Raw genomic sequence first — 18,714 nt, 5'->3', positions numbered from 1 at the left:
CAGTGCCCCACAGTCAGGAGCATGGGGGAAGAGGACAGTGAGCGATAAACAGATGATTAAAGCTGTACAGAGGGAGACCCCTCCCAGGTCTGGGTGGAACCACCCTATGGGAAACTTGGGGCTCTGTGACGAAGACCTCCCTACATGGTCCTCACTAGAAACAGGAAGGAAAAGTACCTTCCTGCCCAGTCTTCCTCCTGGGGCCACACTCATCTCAAACTCAGGGTGAGAAAATCCCATTTCTTCATGGGCGCTCGCCCCCCGGCATTAAATTCAATAAGCAAACACATTCAAGTACCTCCGTATAAGGACACTTCTGAAAGAACCCAAGTGTGTTGGGTGGGTGGACACCAAGTCCCTGAGAAGGAATCCCAGCAAAGAGGCAGCAGCTCCACCTGCTGGGCCCTTTTCCACCCTGGCACCAGGAAGCAGTTAGAAATCAGAAAAAGATTGGCTGGGAGCAGTGGCTCATGCCTGTAATCCCAGAACTTTGAGAGGCCTAGGAGGGGTAGATCACCTGAGATCAGGCTTCCAAGACCAGCCTGGCCAACACTGCGAAACCCCATCTCTGTGCCTGTAATCCCAGCTACTAGAGAGGCTGAGGCAAGAGAATCGCTTGAACTCAGGAGGCAGAGGTTGCAGTGAACCAAGATCACGCCACTGCACTCCAGCCTAGGTGACAGAGCGAGACTCCATCTCAAAGAAAAAGATGAACATATTCAAGAATAAAGCTAGGGCTTGACACTCTCCCACTTTGGTGGGAAGGGCCCAAGAATGTGGCAACAGACTAAGACTGAGCCAGGCTCACTGAACTCTCTGTTGGACAGACCTGCAGGGTCCACATCACCATAGAGCTGCTATTTGGAGACTTGGTTTGTACAAGAGACCTGAGCCAAACAAGTCCTGACTCAGAAAAGCCCTCCAGCTCCATAGGCTGCCCACAGCGCCCCTTGGCACAGCTAGAGCAGTATGCCACCAACAGCCCAAATCGCCCCTAGGCCAAGAAGGGTGGATCCTAAGCAAACAATACTCTTCCCTCCCCAACAAGTCTGGGGTCCCACTGAGCATGAAAGCAGCAAAGCCCTGGCCGATTCTCAGAATCCATGGGGCTGGGGCCTGTCTTTGCTCAGTCACAGGGACAGCCAATCTCTTTGCTTAAAATCCTTGAGCCTTGGAGACAGCACCCAGTATAACAGCAACTCAGAACACCCAGCTCCCCTTACAGCATTCCGATTACCTTCAGCCTGGAACTCACAGTACACCAAAAGGATGGACTTTCCTGCTCCATTTGGCCTGGGAGCGCACCTCTTCAAGTGTCACTGTGCTCCTGTGCCAGAGGGTGTGTAGGTATGCCTGTACCTGTTTATGAGGCCTGGGTTATATGTGCCTTGTGCATCTGTGAACATGAGATTCCATGAGGCGAGCCTACCTTCATGTGGGTGTATGGTTTGTGAGAAGGCATTTAGGTCTATTCCCTGTCCTCTCCCCCACTTTCCCATCCAGCAGGGGCAAAAGACGGAGTAGCAGCATCCAGCTGCTTGACCCCCGGATCAGACTGCTGCTTAGTCTGCTCACTCCCCTGTCCAGTATCACCATGATGAGCCCCTTCCCTGGTTTCATCCTCAAGTCTCTCAAACGGTCAGCACTGACTGAGCTCAGCACGTCCCCAGAAGGGAGTGCACACACACAATGGGAAGGACTTCCTTCCTGAAGGCAAAACCTACTGGCTTCTGTTTCCTGGCCCTTCCTGTTTTCCAAGGCCCCTGATGTAAATTCCACTGGGTACACCCTGAGGAAACAGGCTTCCAGTCTAGGCTTGTACAGGAACCTCACAATCACGGGCACTTATTAACAAATTTCTTTTAAAGCCTTAAAATCCACACATGGCTGTTCTCCCTCCATGGGGTAAGGGCTGAGCAAGTCCCCCAGAACCCCGGTCCCTGTTCTCCCATGTTTGCTCTAAGCATGTTCAGTCCTGTCCTTACTGGCCTTGGCCTATAATCCTGACATGAGCAAACAAAGGAAGGAGAGAACCAGGGAAGAGAAAGAAGCTGGCTAACACACCCAGGGGTCCATATTCCCAGAGTGAAGGTCTGCACCAAGCTATTCTGGCCTTGGAATTGTGAGTTGACATGGTGTGCAGAGGGCAGAGACACAGCCAGGCCTATTCTGATTTGGGCTTCATCAATAAAGAAGAGGTGCTCCCATAGGTTCCTTGTTCCAAGAGTTTCTATCTGCAGCTTTAAGTGAGAGAAAAAAATTCCTCCTTGGATAATTTATGAAGCCACCTGAATAGCTAATAAAAGAAGAATGAGTGACGGTAAAATCAGTCTATCCACTAGATAAAACACTACGCAATCATTAAAAATAATGTCTATTTTAATGTTTACTCTAGCATGTATTACTGTAAAAATTTTTGTGATGTAACAAACTGGGAAAGAGCTAATGATTTAATTAAAAAGTAGGACATCAAGTTGTTTACTGTAAGTACAAAACACAAAAACATGGACAAAAAGTGATGCGTTTTACAAAATGGAGAAAATCAACTAGACTACTCACAGTAATTGTCCACCTCCACAGCTCTAGCTCCTAGCACAGTTAACTATGCAATAAATATTTGTTACTATTGAATAAGCACTGGGATTAGGAATGAATTAATCTATTTTCCAAATCTGCTGTAATGAGATCCTATGTTTCATAATAAAAAAAATTTGGGGCTGGGTATAGTGGCTCAACCCTGCAATACCAGCCGGTTGGGAGACCAAGGTGGGAGTATCACTTGAGCCCAGGAGTTCAAAACCAGCCTGGCCAACATGGCAAAACCTGGTCTCTGCATAAAATTTAAACGTTACTCAGACATGGTGGCACACGTCTGTAGTACTAGCTACTCAAGAGGCTGAGGCAGGAAGATCACTTGAGCCCAGGAGTTCAAAGTTACAGTGAGCGATGATCACACACTGCACTTCCAGCCTGGCAACAAAGACCCTATCTCAAAGGAAAAAAAAATTATGTATATAAAAATAAGACTAATTTCACAAACCAAAAACAATTACAGAAGAGAGGGAGATTTAATGTTGTCCACAGAAAGACATTAAATGTCAGACTGACAATTTAGTTATGGTTACAAACCATGCCATTTGGACTAATGGAATTTGAAGTTACTAGAAAAAGACAACAAATTTTAGATGCAGAATGACGAGGCTTATCTATAACATGTCAACGTTTTCGACGACTCTGAAATTTATAAATAGCTGGCGAGTTCACCGTTTCTTTCTTCACCTTCACTTTCTGAGTTTTATCCTACAAAAGAGTAAAAAGGTAATCAGTAAAGAGAAGGAAATGGTTTTGTAAAATCGAAAGGTTAATAAACTACCTATTAGCAGCCCTTTTCAAAGTTGAGAACACACAAAGCCCTACTGCCCAAGGCATCCACTGTAGGCAATGAATTAACTTCTCCCCTAGGCATCTAGAAAGTACTAGCTGTGTACAGTCCTGGGAAAATTGAAAAGAAAGGTGTTCAAGTATTTGTTTCATTTAAAATTATAATTTTAATTCTCTCACGGAACCCCAGTTGAGAAAGGCTAACCTAAATGATCTACAAAGCTAAAGAATTTGACATTTAGAGGAATGATAAGAATATGAAAGAGGCATCTTATATTCCTCAGCTCTGCTATTTAACTACACAATGTTGTCTATTTTTAAACACCAATGAGTGACATGCACTGTTTTGTTAACCTGTTTAAATGTTACGGGAGCTGCTCATAAGCTATAAAGTTCATATGCTACCCGATCCTACCCTTTGCTGTTCCAAAGCACTGACTAATAACCCCCTTATTACCTTCTTAATCAAGGCACATTTCAACACTGTCAGAGTAACAGACACTGGCTCAAACCACTGCCCCTGAGGAGCAGACATTTTCACTGGGGTTGATTTACACACAGCTGAAATCCAGTCTGAGTTAAGACCTTTACAAGAAAGAAAAGGGAAAAAAAAAAAAAAGGCCTAAGGCTCTCTCTCCTCACCATAAGATCTTTGCGTGTTTGAATTTTCTGAGCAATAACGAACAATTTCTTCTCTCGTTCAATCCGCTGTGTCAGGCAGTTATATTGCTTTTGCCTTTCTTTAGCTATTCGCTGGAGAAGAAACACACACATTCTCAGTGAACAATGAACAGGACAAAAATGAGTAAGAAACTGTTTCTTAATCCATTTAAGCCAACTGCATAGTTCATCAACTCCCTCCTTTCGCCAGAATCAACATAATATGGTAACAATAAAGTTACCCATTTTAGGAACATCACATTCTGCAGCTGAAAGGAACCCTGGGCCAGATGTAGTGGCTCACGCCCGTAATCCCAACACTTTGGGAGGCTGAGGAGGCAGGGTCACTTGAGCCCAGGAGTTCAAGACCAGCGTAGGCAACATAACGAGACTCTCTCAAAAAAAAAAAAAAAAAAATTAAAAAAGGAACCCTGTAGACTATCTTATCAAAACCCGTCATTTACAAATGCAGAAAAATGAGGCCCAGAGAAGTAGTAAGTGGTCCAAGGACACATGGCTCACCTGGAGCAGAGTCAGGACTGTCCCCCTCTCACAAATCCCAGGAATCTTTCCACTACTACACTAAGCTGCTTCAACCTTTGTGTGAGTGCCACAGTCACCTGAGATGATAGCAGGAATGAATCAGTGTTGGAAACCCTACACAAAGCGAACGGAGAGCAACAGAAGAGTCTGCAACAGAAGGTCCCCAGGCAGTGTGCTGGTGCCTAAAACTCTTACCACTCAGAAAGCAGAATAATTTTTTCAGCAGAAGCTGACCAGAGAATTCTCACTGCTAATGACTCCTCAAAGATCAGTGGGGTCCTTAGGTTTTGGGAAATCATCAACCTTAGAGAAATTGATGAAAGCTTTGGGATCTTTCTTCTTTTTTTTTTTTTTTTTTTTTTTTTTGAGGCAGAGTCTTGCTCTATCACCCAGGCTGGAATGCAATGGCACGATCTCAGCTCGCTACAACCTCCGCCTCCTGGGTTCAAGCAATTCTCCTGCCTCAGCCTCCCTAGTAGATGGGATTACAGGCGCCCACCACCATGCCTGGCTAATTTTTGTATTTTTAGTAGAGACAGGGTTTCACCATGTTGGCCAGGCTAGTCTCGAACTCCTGACCTCAAGCGATCCACCTACCTTGGCCTCCCAAAGTGCTGGGACTACAGGCATGAGCCACCAGGCCCAGCCTGGCATCTTTCTTGAGATAAATGTACATACATGTTTGTAAAAGGTTGTGCAAGCACATACCTATCTGCACAAAATACCAGTGAGAAAGGGGGGTTTTCACAGACCTCCTAAAGCTCACTCATGGGTTGTCTACCCACTCCAAGTTACAGACAAAATATCCTTGCAATCCACCCACCAGCAGTGTCTTAATAAAAATAATTTTGCAGTAAACAAAACAGAAAAAAACAACACTACTAGACAAAAATGGCAAAAATCTAAACCTCCCTAACTTCTCAAAAGCTATGCTGATGAACTATTCTACATGGAAATTTGGAATACCAATCTCTCTAGGGACTACCACAACTCTTGAGAAGTGTCAGTGACATGGCTAATTGAAAGTACACCTGCCGGGCGCGGTGGCTCAAGCCTGTAATCCCAGCACTTTGGGAGGCCAAGACGGGCGGATCATGAGGTCAGGAGATCGAGACCATCCTGGCTAACACGGTGAAACCCCGTCTCTACTAAAAAATACAAAAAAAAACTAGCCGGGCGAGGTGGCGGGCGCCTGTAGTCCCGGCTACTTGGGAGGCTGAGGCAGGAGAATGGCGGGAACCCGGGAGGCGGAGCTTGCAGTGAGCTGAGATCCGGCCACAGCACTCCAGTCTGGGTGACAGAGCGAGACTCCGTCTCAAAAAATAATAATAATAAAAAAAATTAAAAAATAAAAGAAAGTACACCTAATTGCCAGGCGCGGTGGCTCACGCCTGTAATCCCAGCACTTTGGGAGGCTGAGGCGGGTGGATCACAAGGTCAGGAGTTCAAGACCAGCCTGGCCAAAATGGTGAAACCCCGTCTCTACTAAATATACAAAAAATTAGCCAAGTGGTGGTGGACGTCTGTAATCCCAGCTACTCAGGAGGCTGAGGCAGGAGAATTGCTTGAACCCAGGAGGCAGAGGTTGCAGTGAGCCGATATCGTGCCACTGCACTCCAGCCTGGGTGACAAAGTGAGACTCCGTCTCCAAAAAAAAAAAAAAAAAGTACACCTAATTGACAAACAACAGGGTTATCACAAGAACACTCGTGAGCAAGCTCTTTGGCTGGAAGTGTTATCTACAGAGGGAAATATTACTGGGCCTCAGACTTCAACAATTCACGGATTCTAGCACAGTCTCACAGCAGTGGTTTCAGACAGCTTTTGTTTTCGCTTTATTGCACAGACTGTCAGATTTATGGGATTACCCAATATAGTCAAACTAATTAGGGGTATTTATATTACTAAAGCAAGTTTAGCTGCCTCTGAGCTAGAGAAAACTGCTGTGAAATTAAACATTGGAAGCAAAACTGATGCGGTGTAAATGATTCAAATCAAAACAGAACAGCTGTCTGCTTGAAACACATTGACAGCATTTTTTTTTAATGAATCAGTCAGAAGAGTTCAACTCCAGAAGGCTTTGAGGAAAAGCATGTCTTCTGCACAACCTAGTTACAGTGACGGAAAGCACCATAAGGAAAAGCCAAAACAAAATTTTTGCTACAATACACAATATGAAAGACCTTTTGGGCAGGCATGGTGGCTCACGCCTGTAATCCCAACACTTCAGGAGGCCAAGGCAGAAGGAAACACTTGAGCTCAGGAGTTTAAGACCAGCCTGGGCAACTTAGCGAGATCCCGTTTCTACAAAAAAAAATTAAAAATTAGCTAGGCATGGTGGCACACACCTCCTGGTGTGTGTACCCAGTTGGCTGAGGCAGGACGATCGCTTAAGCCCAGAAGGTGGAGACTGCAGTGAGCCATAATCACACTATTGCACTCCAGCGTGGGTGACAGTGAGACCCTGTCTCAAAAAAAATAAAAATACACAAAGAGCTTTTGATGTGCGTATTCACTGCTAAAGGTTCAATATTGGCCAGGCGCGGTGGCTCAAGCCTGTAATCCCAGCACTTTGGGAGGCTGAGACTGGCGGATCACGAGGTCAGGAGATCGAGACCATCCTGGCTAACACAGTGAAACCCTGTCTCTACTAAAAAAGATACAAAAATATAGCCGGGCAAGGTGGTGGGCGCCTGTAGTCCCAGCTACTCGGGAGGCTGAGGCAGGAGAATGGCGTGAACCTGGGAGGTGGAGCTTGCAGTGAGCTGAGATCCGGCCACTGCACTCCAGCCTGGGCGACAGAGCAAGACTCCGTCTCAAAAAAAAAAAAAAAAAAGGTTCAGTATTAAAGTTCCAAATCCTTTAATCTTCAGTAATTCCTTTCTCTGCATTTTCAAAACACTGGCATTTGTTACAAGTATAAAAGCACAAAGTGCAGGGTCAGAATTGGGATTCAAACTCAGGTTAAAGGCCAGAACCTAAGCTTCTGACCACTATACCACACATCTTCTGATCATAGAAATCAGAGAGCCCTTCTCCACTTCCATCCCATCATCAAATCCTCCTACAAATCCACTTTTGTAAGGGAACTCATGAGTTTTCCATAAATAATTATCTGAGACCAGCCACAGTGGCTCACGCCTGTAATCCCAACACTTCAGGAGGCCAATGCAGGTGGATCAACTGAGGTCAGGAGTTAAAGACCAGCCTGGCCAACATGGCGAAACCCCATCTCTATAAAAAATACAAAAATTAGCTGGGTGTGGTGGTGCACACCTATAGTCCCAGTTACTGGGGAGGCTGAGGCATGAGAATTGCTTGAACCCAGGAGGCGGAGTTACAGTGAGCCAAGATCGCACCAATGCATTCCAGCCTGGGAGACAGTCAGACTCTGACTAAAAAATAAAGTAAAATAAATTTTAAAAATTCTTTTAAATGCAGTGGCAAAAAAAAAAAAACCACCTAGATTCCCCTAAACTCACATGTGAAGAACAACAGATAAAATTACCTTAAGTCCAGTCTGATTGGTAACTCCTTTCACTTTTTCTTTCTGCAAGGTCTCTATCCTGGGCCTATTAAAGACTCTGTCGACTAGCTCCGGGGCTGTTTGCAGGTGAGTTGCAACGTCAAACTGTTCAACTAAAATTCAAGACAATCCTTAAGGCACTGTCTGTTTCTAACACCAAACGACACAGACTGGCATGGTAGACTGTCCCAGAAACCTTCAAACATTTCATACCTTCCTTTTTGGTGTCAAAAAAGAACACATGCTTGTTCTGTTGCTTCCCCTGGAAATCCAGCAGATGGAGCTCTGATTTTAGTCTTTCAATTTTCTAGAACACAAAATATGGTCTCACTTTATATTAGATTCTTCTGGGGTACCAAAAAAAAAAAAACTGCAAAAGTTTAAACCATTTCACATCATTATTGCCAGCCAGCAAAGAACTTGCTTTATTCTTTTAAAGGAAAGGATCCCAACACATATCAGGTACTGGGCACTTCCCAGGATGCACTTAATCCTTGTTAACAGGCCGGGCGCAGTGGCTCACGCCTGTAATCCCAGCGCTTTGGGAGGCCGAGGCGGGCGGATCACGAGGTCAGGAGATCGAGACCATCCTGGCTAACACAGTGAAACCCCATCTCTACTAAAAATACAAAAAAATTAGCCGGGCGTGGCGGCGGGCGCCTGTAGTCCCAGCTACTCCTTAGGCTGAGGCAGGAGAATGGCATGAACCCGGGAGGTGGAGCTTGCAGTGAGCCGAGATCACGCCACTGCACTCCAGCCTGGGCGACAGAGCGAGACTCCGTCTCAAAAAAAAAAACAAAACAAACAAACAAACAAAAAATCCTTGTAACAGTCCCCTGAGACAGAAATGAGGGAAGAGCCTCAGGGAGTTGAATTTGCCCATTGTCATGAGGCTAGTAATTGGCAGTGCCAGAACTCAAACCTAGGTCTGTCTCATTTCCAAACCTGAACTCTTTCCACTCTACCATGCTAACTATACTTCTAAATCATTATTACAATCAAGTGAGATTGTAAATGCCAGAAGAAATTAACAAATACCTTGAGATTGATATATTTAAGTTTCCTTTCTTAACCAATAAAACGAATCAGAACAAAGAATGAATTACCTTAGCTTCTGCAACCCTCTTCATTTCTATATATTTGACGTCCTGAGTTCTCATCAGCTTTAGTTGTTCTGGGGTTACTTCTTCCTTAGTCTCCTTAATAATATGTACTCCATCCTAAAATCCAAATTTAAAAGATATATTCCCTATTACATTAAAAATCATTAATAAGTTGTTGGCACAGTGCATGTGCCATCAATCTAGAACAAAGACAACCATAGACCAAGTGTGGTCACTCACACCTGTAATCCCAGCACTTTGAGAGGTCAAGATGGGCAGATCACTTGAGGTCAGGAGTTCAAGATCAGCCTGACCAACATGGTGAAACCCTTTCTCTACTAAAAATACAAAAAATTAGCTGGGCACAGTAGTGTGTGCCTGTAGTTCCAGCTACTTGGGAGGCTGAGGCACGAGAATCACTTGAACCCAGGAGGCAGAGGTTGCAGGGAGCCGAGATCACACCACTGCACTCCAGCCTGGGCGACAGAGAGACTCCATCTCAAAACAAAACAAAACAAAACAAAACAAAAAAAAGACAACCAAATGCTGTATGCTAACAGCAATCCTAGATACAGGCCCCTGAGGCACACGTTCAGTGTGGCACCTCCAGTCATCCATCCTAGAACAGCTCCGGGTGTAAGATAACCCAGAATCAAAGGCAGAAATGCACACTCCTCTGGAAGTAGAAGGTTTGCCTTGGACACTGACCAAGAGCACCTGGAGTAACCAGAGAAGGGTTAAATTAAGGCCAAGGATCCTTCCTCTCCATCTCCTCTCTGCCCTTATTTTCCAATGTGGGGAGCTCAAAACACCAACCAAGCCACTGGGCACCCACCTGGAGTTTAACCCGAGTCATTTTGTAGTAGAATTCATCTGGATTTTTTTCAAGAGCCTTCTTACGGAGAGCTCTGAGGTATTCCTGTTTTTTACGGTAGTCACTAAAAGACAGGTTAAATGAGGTTCATAGCAAAAAACAAAAAGATAATTTTTAAAAACCAAAACCCACAATAAGCAAACTTTACAAGCATCTAAAAGGCCACACAGAGCGAAACTCAAAAAAGCCAAAGCAGTGACTGGATCTGATGGACACTCCACTGTCACTGAGCTGAGCTCACGCTTCGCAGGGTCCACAATCTAATCAACAGTTCCTACTCCAGTGGAATCTGAAATTAACTGTCCCCAGCCCACATATGTTTCAGTGCCATTTATATCATTACAGGGAAACACCAAACAAAGTACAAATTAAAAGTCCTTAGACAGGATATGGTGCAAGCTTGGGCACCAGATGACCACATATAACTCAGAAACTACACAGTACAGTATAGCACAATGACTAGAATCATGGACTCTGCAGCCAGACAGCATGCGTTCAAATCTGGACTTGACAACTTCTGGCTAAGTAACCTTGGATAAGTTATCAAACCATCCTGCATCCCAATTTCACTTGTAAAATGAATACGATAATAGTAACCTATCCCAGAAGGTTGTTGGGAGGGAAGAATCAGTGTAAAAATGGTAAAATATCCTAGAACACTGCCTGGCCCAATAACAACACTTAATTATCATTAGGCTTAAAATCTCTGGGACCTACAGAAACCCATTTAATCCATCACCACCATCTAGACCAGGGGCATAAGAAGGACCTCAGCTGGCCAGGCACGGTGGCTCAAGCCTGTAATCCCAGCACTTTGGGAGGCCGAGACGGGTGGATCACGAGGTCAGGAGATCAAAACCATCCTGGCTAACACAGTGAAACCCCGTCTCTACTAAAAATACAAAAACTTAGCCGGGCGTGGTGGCGGGCGCCTGTAGTCCCAGCTACTCGGGAGGCTGAGGCAGGAGAATGGCGTAAACCCGAGAGGCAGAGCTTGCAGTGAGCTGAGATCCGGCCACTGCACTCCAGCCTGGGCAACAGAGCAAGACTCTATCTCAAAAAAAAAAAAAAAAAGAAGGACCTCAGCTGACATGTATGGCTAACAAATAATTAAGAAGTATTTTGCAAATAAAGTGCTAATAGAGGAGAAGAATGGGGATAATTGTTTTATAAAATGCTTTCAGAGTTCATTATCACCCACGCGTGGTCTCATGAATCCATCTTTCACATCTCTTCATTCCACACCACACACATGGTATGTAAGAGACTCAACAAATGGAATTTCAGATTATATCTTGCACTTCAAGAAAACAAAGAGAAAAAACATTCAGCTTTGGGCTCAAACACCAAGGCAGAGCCAAATCAAAGCCACTATGAGAAAATGATCTGGAACAACATAATACAAATAATTCACAATGCAACTACAGTTAAATAAATAATGATCTGCCTAAACAAAGAGAGAAATTTAGGGTCACAGAAAAAATTATCTGACAGGCTGCCAGAGCTTTGGCCATTTTATCAATGGCAGGAAATTATCCCCTGTTGGACACTCAGGCAATTCAGCTGCAGTGCAAGGAGGTTGTAAGCTTCTTGGCAGCGCCTCTACCAGAAAGACTGAACTCACTCTGCACGAAGTTTATAATCTTTCTTTTTCTCCAGCAAGCCCAGATGTTTTCGAAAGCCAGGCTAGAAGACAAAAGAAAAAACAACATTGTTTAGTTTCCTCCGCGAACACATATCCAAATCAACATGACACCTAACAGGCACAGGAGTTTCTGAAGCGCTCAGTAAATCCAGTCCTTGGAGCTAACCCATGACCCTGTCCCCTCCCCTCCCCACAACTGGGCTCTGCCCAAGGATGAGAGGGACCCTGCCAGCACCAGACAGGTCACAAGCACTGCTGTAGTAGGTTTCTTGGCCTATTAAGGACAGAGAGAGGCAACAATGACTCGGCACTAAGCAAGCAGTTGCCAGTTGTACTAAAATTACTACCAACTTAATCCAAGGGTTTATAAAATACTACAAAGGGAAAACATAGTAACAGGGAGGCAACTGTGGTAAGGGAGCTAAATTTAGAGTCTGGAGATGTGGGTTCAAATCCAAGTTTTACCTCTGAACAATCTGTGACCTTGGGCATGTCACTTAACTTCTCTGAACGGCTATTTCCTGACTGTAACATGAAAATAGTACCTGCTTCTCCGTGTTATCCTGAGGATTCAAGGAGCTCGTGTAAGTGGTAATGCCTGCACATGGCTTGACACATTGCAGCTAGCCAGCATGAGTTTACTATCATTATTATACTTGTGGTACTAGGTATGAGACAAAAGTATGACAGAAAGTCCTTTCTCTGACGTAGGCTTGGAGAGCACGGAAGGTATAAGGATTAAATCTTGGTATGATCTTTCTACATACTACTATTTGTTGAGCACTTAGTATATGTCAGGGTCTTGCAATGTGCTATGCTCGTTACACAATTTCATTTAATCCCCACAACAACCTTGTAAAGAAGGTGAAACAGGCACTATTGCTACCCCAGTTTTCCATAAAGAGAATGACGTTTAGAGAATGATATGCCCAAGAACACAGAACTAATAAGCAGCAGAGCCAAAACTAGAACCCATTCTCCCTGGGGCCATCACAGTAGACTGAGTCCTCTTCTGTTGCGAATAATGTTAACATTTTGGGAAATGCACACACTTCTCTAGTGTTGCAAACTTGTATAATAGGCTGGGTGCAGTGGCTCATGCTGTAATCCCAGCACTTTGGGAGGCCAAGGTGAGTGGGGCACCTGAGGTCAGGAGTTCAAGACAAGCCTGGCTAACCTGGTGAAACTCCGTCTCCACAAAAATACAACAATTAGCTGGGCATGATGGCGAGTGCCTATAATCCCAGCTATTCGGGAGGCTGAGGCGGGAGAATTGCTTGAACACAGGAGGCGGAGGTTGCAGTGGGCCAAGATCGCACCACTGCACTCCAGCCTGAGCAACAGGGCGAGACTCCGTCTCAAAAAACAAACAAAAAAAATTTGTATAATAATAATTTGGGTAAGATTTTTTTTTTTTGAGACAGAGTCTTGCTGTCGCCAGGCTGGTGTGCAATGGTGCGATCTTGGCTTACTGCAACCTCCGCCTCCTGGCTTCAAGCAATTCTCCTGCCTCAGCCTCCCGAGTAGCTGGGAATACAGGTGTGCACCACCATGCCCCACTAATTTTTGTATTTTAGTAGAGACAGGGTTTCACCATGTTGGTCAGGATGGTCTCCATCTCCTGACCTTGGCCTTCCAAAGTGCTGCAGTTACAGGCGTGAGCCACTGCACCCGGCCTAATTTGGGTAGGATTTTTAACAGTCATCTTTCTCATCTTTTATGCTTCAAGTGATGCAATAAATAGCTATTTAAGGCCAAGATCACATGTGCAATCCCAGCACTTTGGGAGGCTGAGATGAGCAGATCACTTGAGCCCAGAAGTTCGAGACCAACCTGGGCAACACAGTGAGACCTCATCTCCACAAATTAAAAAAATAAAATAAAATTAGCTGGGTGTCACAGTACACGTCTGTGGTCCCTGCTACTCAGGAAGCTGAGGCAAAAGAATGGCTTGAGTGAGTGGGTCGAGCCTGAAGTGAGTCGTGATTGCCCCACTGCACTCCAGCCTTGGCAACAGAGGGAGACACTATCTCAAAAAAATAAGTAAAATAACACCAAACCTCCCCTAATAATTTTAACTTTAATTACAGCAGACAAAGGGAGGTTGACAGAGTAGAGAAAGTAAGCTAAAGGGTCAAAAGAGCAACAACATGAGGTGAGGCAGAACTCTTGAAATCTCTCATGTCCACCTGAATGTACACCCGCATTACAGAAGGAAACCTGGTATTGGATCTAAAACAGTTTACGTAATAACACATACACCTTTCATATAAAATATCTTCAGTAGCTCCCCCACTGCCCTACTGAAGGATCTACAGGATAAAGGCCAAACGACTCAAATATGGAACGTTTGTGTCAATGATTTACCCACATTTTCAGGATGGCCTTTTTCTCACCTCTTCCACATAGGCCTTCCGTTCCTACTCAGCCATGGCCATGCCATGTCCACAGCCAGCTTTGAAAGCCCTCTGTTTTCTCTGCTAATCCAGTTCCACTACTTACAACTGTGACTTTGGATATACTATTCAATCTTAATCTTTAAGCACCAGATTCCTCATTTGTAAAATGCAGGGCTGTGCCTAGCATATAGTAAGTGCTCAAAAGGTGATAGTTTTGGCCAGGTGCAGGGGCTCATGCCTGTAATCTCAGCACTTTGGGAGGCCAAGGTGTGTGGATCACCTGAGGTCAGGAGTTCGAGACTAGCCTGGACAACCTGACAAAACCCCATCTCTACTAAAAATACAAAAATTAGCAGGGCATGGTAGTGCGTACCTACAGTCCCAGCTACTCGGGAGGCTGAGACAGGAGAATCGCTTGAACCCAGGAGGCGGAGGTTGTAGTGAGGCCAGATTGTACCACTGCACTCCAACCGGGGCAACAGAGCGAGACCCCATCTCAAAAAAAAAAAAAAGTTTGATATATGCTATTAAGCAGGAAGACTGAACTGTAGTTAAGAGGCCTTAGTTCTATCCCATCAGTCAGCTGCACAACTCTTTCCCCTCTCTTCCTCATCTGTAAAATTAAGAGGGAGCACGCATGTATGCTAAGGGCCTTTCTGAATCAGATATTAAGCACGGGATTCCTGACAGTGTTTCAATTGATTCTGCACATAAGCTTATTTCTACTCAACCTCCCTACACAGACGCACCCACCATAGAAACCCTAGAACTGTTTACTCTGCCTGAATCTGGTGTTTGTAACTGGACAAGTCATCACTCTGGACCTCAGTTTCCTCATCTGTATAATGGGAATGGAAAAGGCCAACATTAAGGGGTAAGACATAAACAAATAGCACATGTGGCAGATCTTCATGAACCACAAGCCCAGTGTGATGATGATAACACATTAGTAAGGACAGTCTCTTCGGTCAGGACCCCCATATGCAGCAGGCGGAGCTGAGCATTAGACATGGGATCCAATTTCAGCCCGGCAGTTTTGCCTATATGAGCTCTGACCTCAACTCCTCAGAAAAGGCCAGGCACTTGACAGGCATTATCGTACTCAATCACCACACTGAAATCTTCCAGAGTAGGTTTTATATCCCCAAGGAAAGGGGAGCAACCCTGCTCTTCCTAGAACGGAAACGACAAATCCCCTCCACTCGTTCCCACGAAGCTCCGCCCCAGACACACCAGCGTCATTAGCATACATTTGCGTGCATTTACATACAGTTTGGACCCGGATCCCACAGTGGCGACAGGGTTGGGGGGAGAGTAACACATGGCGACAAGGGCCAGCACTCGTGGGGCCTGTGTGGTCCTACCTGGCTTCGCTCTCGGTGTTCCCGCTGCCGGGACTTAGCCGCCTTTCGAAAAGCCGCCGCCATCTCTATGCAGCCTTGGAAAAACTCACTGGACGACGCCGGATCCGCACTGCCTCAGCAGCCGAATCCACTAATTCCTACCGGAAACAGGCCTAGCCCCCCGTGGTTTAGAACCGCCCACTTCCTCTAAGCAACCTATCCGGAACCGGTTTTCCGGATGTACGCCATCCAACACAGGCAGTCACCGCAGGCTGCTTCTGGGAAGTGTAGTTTCCTAGATCTAGTCTCGTGACTCTCCAAGAACCAGTTCTTATTCGCTAGCGCCTCTCCACGCTACCCAGATCTCGCCTTCGCGCTCGGTCCGCGTGGGCACTTGGGAACACGTGGCTGGCACTGGCCTCCGTCTGAGCTGGGTTCGGAGTGTGCGCATGTGCGGTCACTTACGGCTCGGCACGGGTTGCTGTATTTAGGCGGTATGTTTAAAGCTAGAGCAGTTTAAAGCGGATTTTCGGATTTAACAGTGTTGGGGCTGGCCGGGGGCGGTGTAATCCCAGCACTTTGGGAGGCCAAGGCAGGCGGGTCACGAGGTCAAGAGTTCGAGACCAGCCTGACCAACATGATGAAACCCTGTCACTCCTTAAAAAAAAAGTATACAAAAATTAGCTGGGCGTGGTGGCGTGCACCTGTAATCCTAGCTACTCGGGAGGCTGAGGCAGGAGAATCACTTGAACCTGGGAGGCAGAGGTTGCAGTGAGCGGAGATTGCACCATTACACTCCAGCCTGGGCAATAGAGTGAGACTTCGTCTCAAAAAACAACAACAAAAAAAAAACAGTGTTGGGGCTCAGGACACGCCACTCCAAAATATGACTGTGGGGGGCCAGAATATGCCACCCCAAAATATATATTTCTCTGGCTTATTTCTTTCAGCTGGTTATGCTGAGAAACTGCAGACACGGGAGTCCCTCTGAAAAGCTGTCCTTCCTTTTGTAGAAATAAATTTACACCTACAAAGGAAATCTACATTTTTAGTGAGGTATCTGTGTCAAGAAGAGGGCTGACAACTATTACTTCCTGAGAAATTTTATCTCCGTAACAGGACATTTCTTCCCCTCACCTTCCCATAATTTGTGTTGCCACCGGCCCCCAGAGGCCCCATGCCACTATTCTTTTCTGTGACTCAGGACATTATATAAACGTCATTCATCTGACCTGTCCATTTTTTGCTCCTCTACAACAGTGTACTGGAAAAAACATTCTATAGAGAGACAAGAGACCTTAAAATCATACCTGCTCTGCCACTCACTTACAGGTTGTGTGATTTTTGGCAGGTTTCTTGACTTTAATGAGCATCATTTTTCTCAAGCATAAAATGAGGATAATAATAACATGCACTTCTTGCCTCATATTGCTGTCAAGAGCTCACAGTTGAACTGAGGAGTCATATCTGTAAAGAGCATAGAAGGGAATCACCCAATGACAATAGCTATAAAGTTCCGAGTCCCTCACATCCCCAAGGGAATGGCTGGTTGACGATACGAGAATCAGAGGCAGTACAAGGTAACGACCCATGAGGTGTGTTCTGATGCCACCCCAGTCAAGGTGAAGTTCGATTCACTGAGCCTCCATCTCCCCATCTTGAGGTAATAATAATACTATACCCACAGGACTGTTTTGATGATGAAATGAAATATGTTTAAAGTGCTTAATGCTGTTTTTATTCCTTAGCAAGTTCACAATAAAATGGAGTTACTATTGTTATTTTTATTATTACTAAACCTGCTTTTAAGTTTAGAGAGAGGATTGGGCACAGTAGAGCGTTCCAGAGGCATTTGGTTTCTTTTCCACCACATGAAACAGGGTGTATAATTGCACCCATTTCTCATGACAGGGGTAACTCCTCTAGCTCAGGAGCTCTAGGGAAATCCTCTCGTTAGTCCCCAGAAATGCCAGTCCAGTCGACCAGTGGGTATGAAAGAGCTGAAAGTATGAGTTTGAGCCTTGCCCATTTAGGGCCTCCTGCATTAACAAAATTCCATCTCATGTATCACTTATCATTGGAAGACAAGGCCCTTTATAATCTGCCCATGCTCACCTTTCCAGCCTCATTTCCGTTAAGAAGACGAGCTATCAGGCAGGGTGACTAGGTGGCAGCCCCAGCCACTCCTGCCTCTTCCCCTGAAGAAGGCACTGGGTGACCAGTATACCCAAGAGAAGCTAGCTCTGTACATTAGACAGGGGGACCCTGGTGTTAGCCCTGGCTTTATATCTATCACCTATTGTCTTGTGATTTGAGGCTATGATGTCAAACTCTGAGCTTGTCTTACTCTGTCAAATGGTGATGATGATGATAATAATAATAACCACCTCATCTGTTTTTTGTGAGGACAGAAGGAGGTAATGAGTACCACATGGCATGGTGCCCTTCACACAGTCAACATTTAACTACATTAATTCTTGCTCTGCCCTTCCCACTTCCCAAGCTCTGTGAAAGTCACTTACTTATTTCACCCTCTCCACCCACAAATTCAGTGTCCAGCTTGGGGTCACAAGGAAAGTTTCTAGGCGGCCAGGCACAGTGGCTCATGGTTGTAATCACAGCATATTGGGAGGCTGAGGTGGGCAGATCACTTGAGGTCAGGCGTTCGAGACCAGCCTGGCCAACATGGTGAAACCCCGTCTCCACTAAAAATACAATTTGGAAGAGGTTATCTACAAAGCCTTGAGGCCTTCAAGGGCTCTAGGCAGCCAGTAAGTAAGAGTGAGCAATACACCCAGAGAAGAAAGGCTGTGTTCTCACTAGGGGGAAGGAGGGCCTGTGGTTACAGGCATCAGAGAGTGATTCAGCACCCAGAGGAAACCATGAGAGGCCTGTCAGTAGCCACCCAGGGCCTCCTTTTGAAAACCCTTGCAGAGTGAAAAAACACCAGGGGTGCCCTAAGCATGAGATAAAGAAGAGTGTGTGGGGACCTCTAGGGTGAGTGAGGGACAACAGGATCCTACTCACCCAAGGCCAGTCATCCAGCTCTCAGGCTCTGCTTCCAGCCCCAGTTCAGACACACCTGTTTCCCAGGGAGGGGGAAGGACAGACAGGGAACAGGAACAGGGAGTCCATGTGGTTGATCCCTGGACTTCCCTGGGGCACGTCCTCTTGGGCCAACGAAAATAGAGTGAGCAGGGAAATGTGAGCCTACTGGGGAGTGGAAATTGAGACAGGGAG

The 18,714-nt window shown here is 45.6% G+C and overlaps 1 protein-coding gene across 2 annotated transcripts; it reads right to left on the bottom strand.

The window, feature by feature from the left end:
• Nucleotides 1-2,361: 2,361 nt before the first annotated feature.
• On the bottom strand, nt 2,362-15,690 carry UTP11 (UTP11 small subunit processome component). Of its 2 annotated transcripts, none has more exons than XM_003891627.3 (8): nt 15,496-15,689; nt 11,712-11,773; nt 10,049-10,151; nt 9,217-9,330; nt 8,324-8,417; nt 8,093-8,223; nt 4,024-4,134; nt 2,362-3,300 (listed from the first exon to the last, which is right to left on the bottom strand). In XM_003891627.3, exons 1-8 carry the CDS (start codon nt 15,556-15,558, stop codon nt 3,217-3,219), a joined length of 762 nt encoding a protein of 253 aa, XP_003891676.2. In that variant the 5' UTR covers nt 15,559-15,689; the 3' UTR covers nt 2,362-3,216. The 2 variants fall into 2 exon arrangements, with proteins under 2 accessions (XP_003891676.2, XP_021795324.1); XM_021939632.1 differs by lacking the exon at nt 2,362-3,300 and adding an exon at nt 4,564-4,661 and having other exon boundaries at nt 4,034-4,134; nt 15,496-15,690.
• Nucleotides 15,691-18,714: the final 3,024 nt, after the last annotated feature.

The sequence above is a fragment of the Papio anubis genome, chromosome 1, assembly GCF_008728515.1.
Source record: "Papio anubis isolate 15944 chromosome 1, Panubis1.0, whole genome shotgun sequence".
NCBI classification, from domain to species: Eukaryota; Metazoa; Chordata; class Mammalia; order Primates; family Cercopithecidae; genus Papio; species Papio anubis.
This window is presented reverse-complemented; position numbering and strand designations above follow the sequence as displayed.

Bases quoted from the DNA above. Each gene is read 5' to 3' on its own strand.
- UTP11 (XM_003891627.3), bottom strand. From the start codon at position 15,558: ATGGCGGCGGCTTTTCGAAAGGCGGCTAAGTCCCGGCAGCGGGAACAC. The intron at 11,774-15,495 runs GTAGGACCACAC...TTTGTCTTCTAG, and splicing joins AACACCGAGAGCGAAGCCAG to CCTGGCTTTCGAAAACATCT. The intron at 8,224-8,323 runs GTATGAAATGTT...CTTGAATTTTAG, and splicing joins TTTTGACACCAAAAAGGAAG to TTGAACAGTTTGACGTTGCA.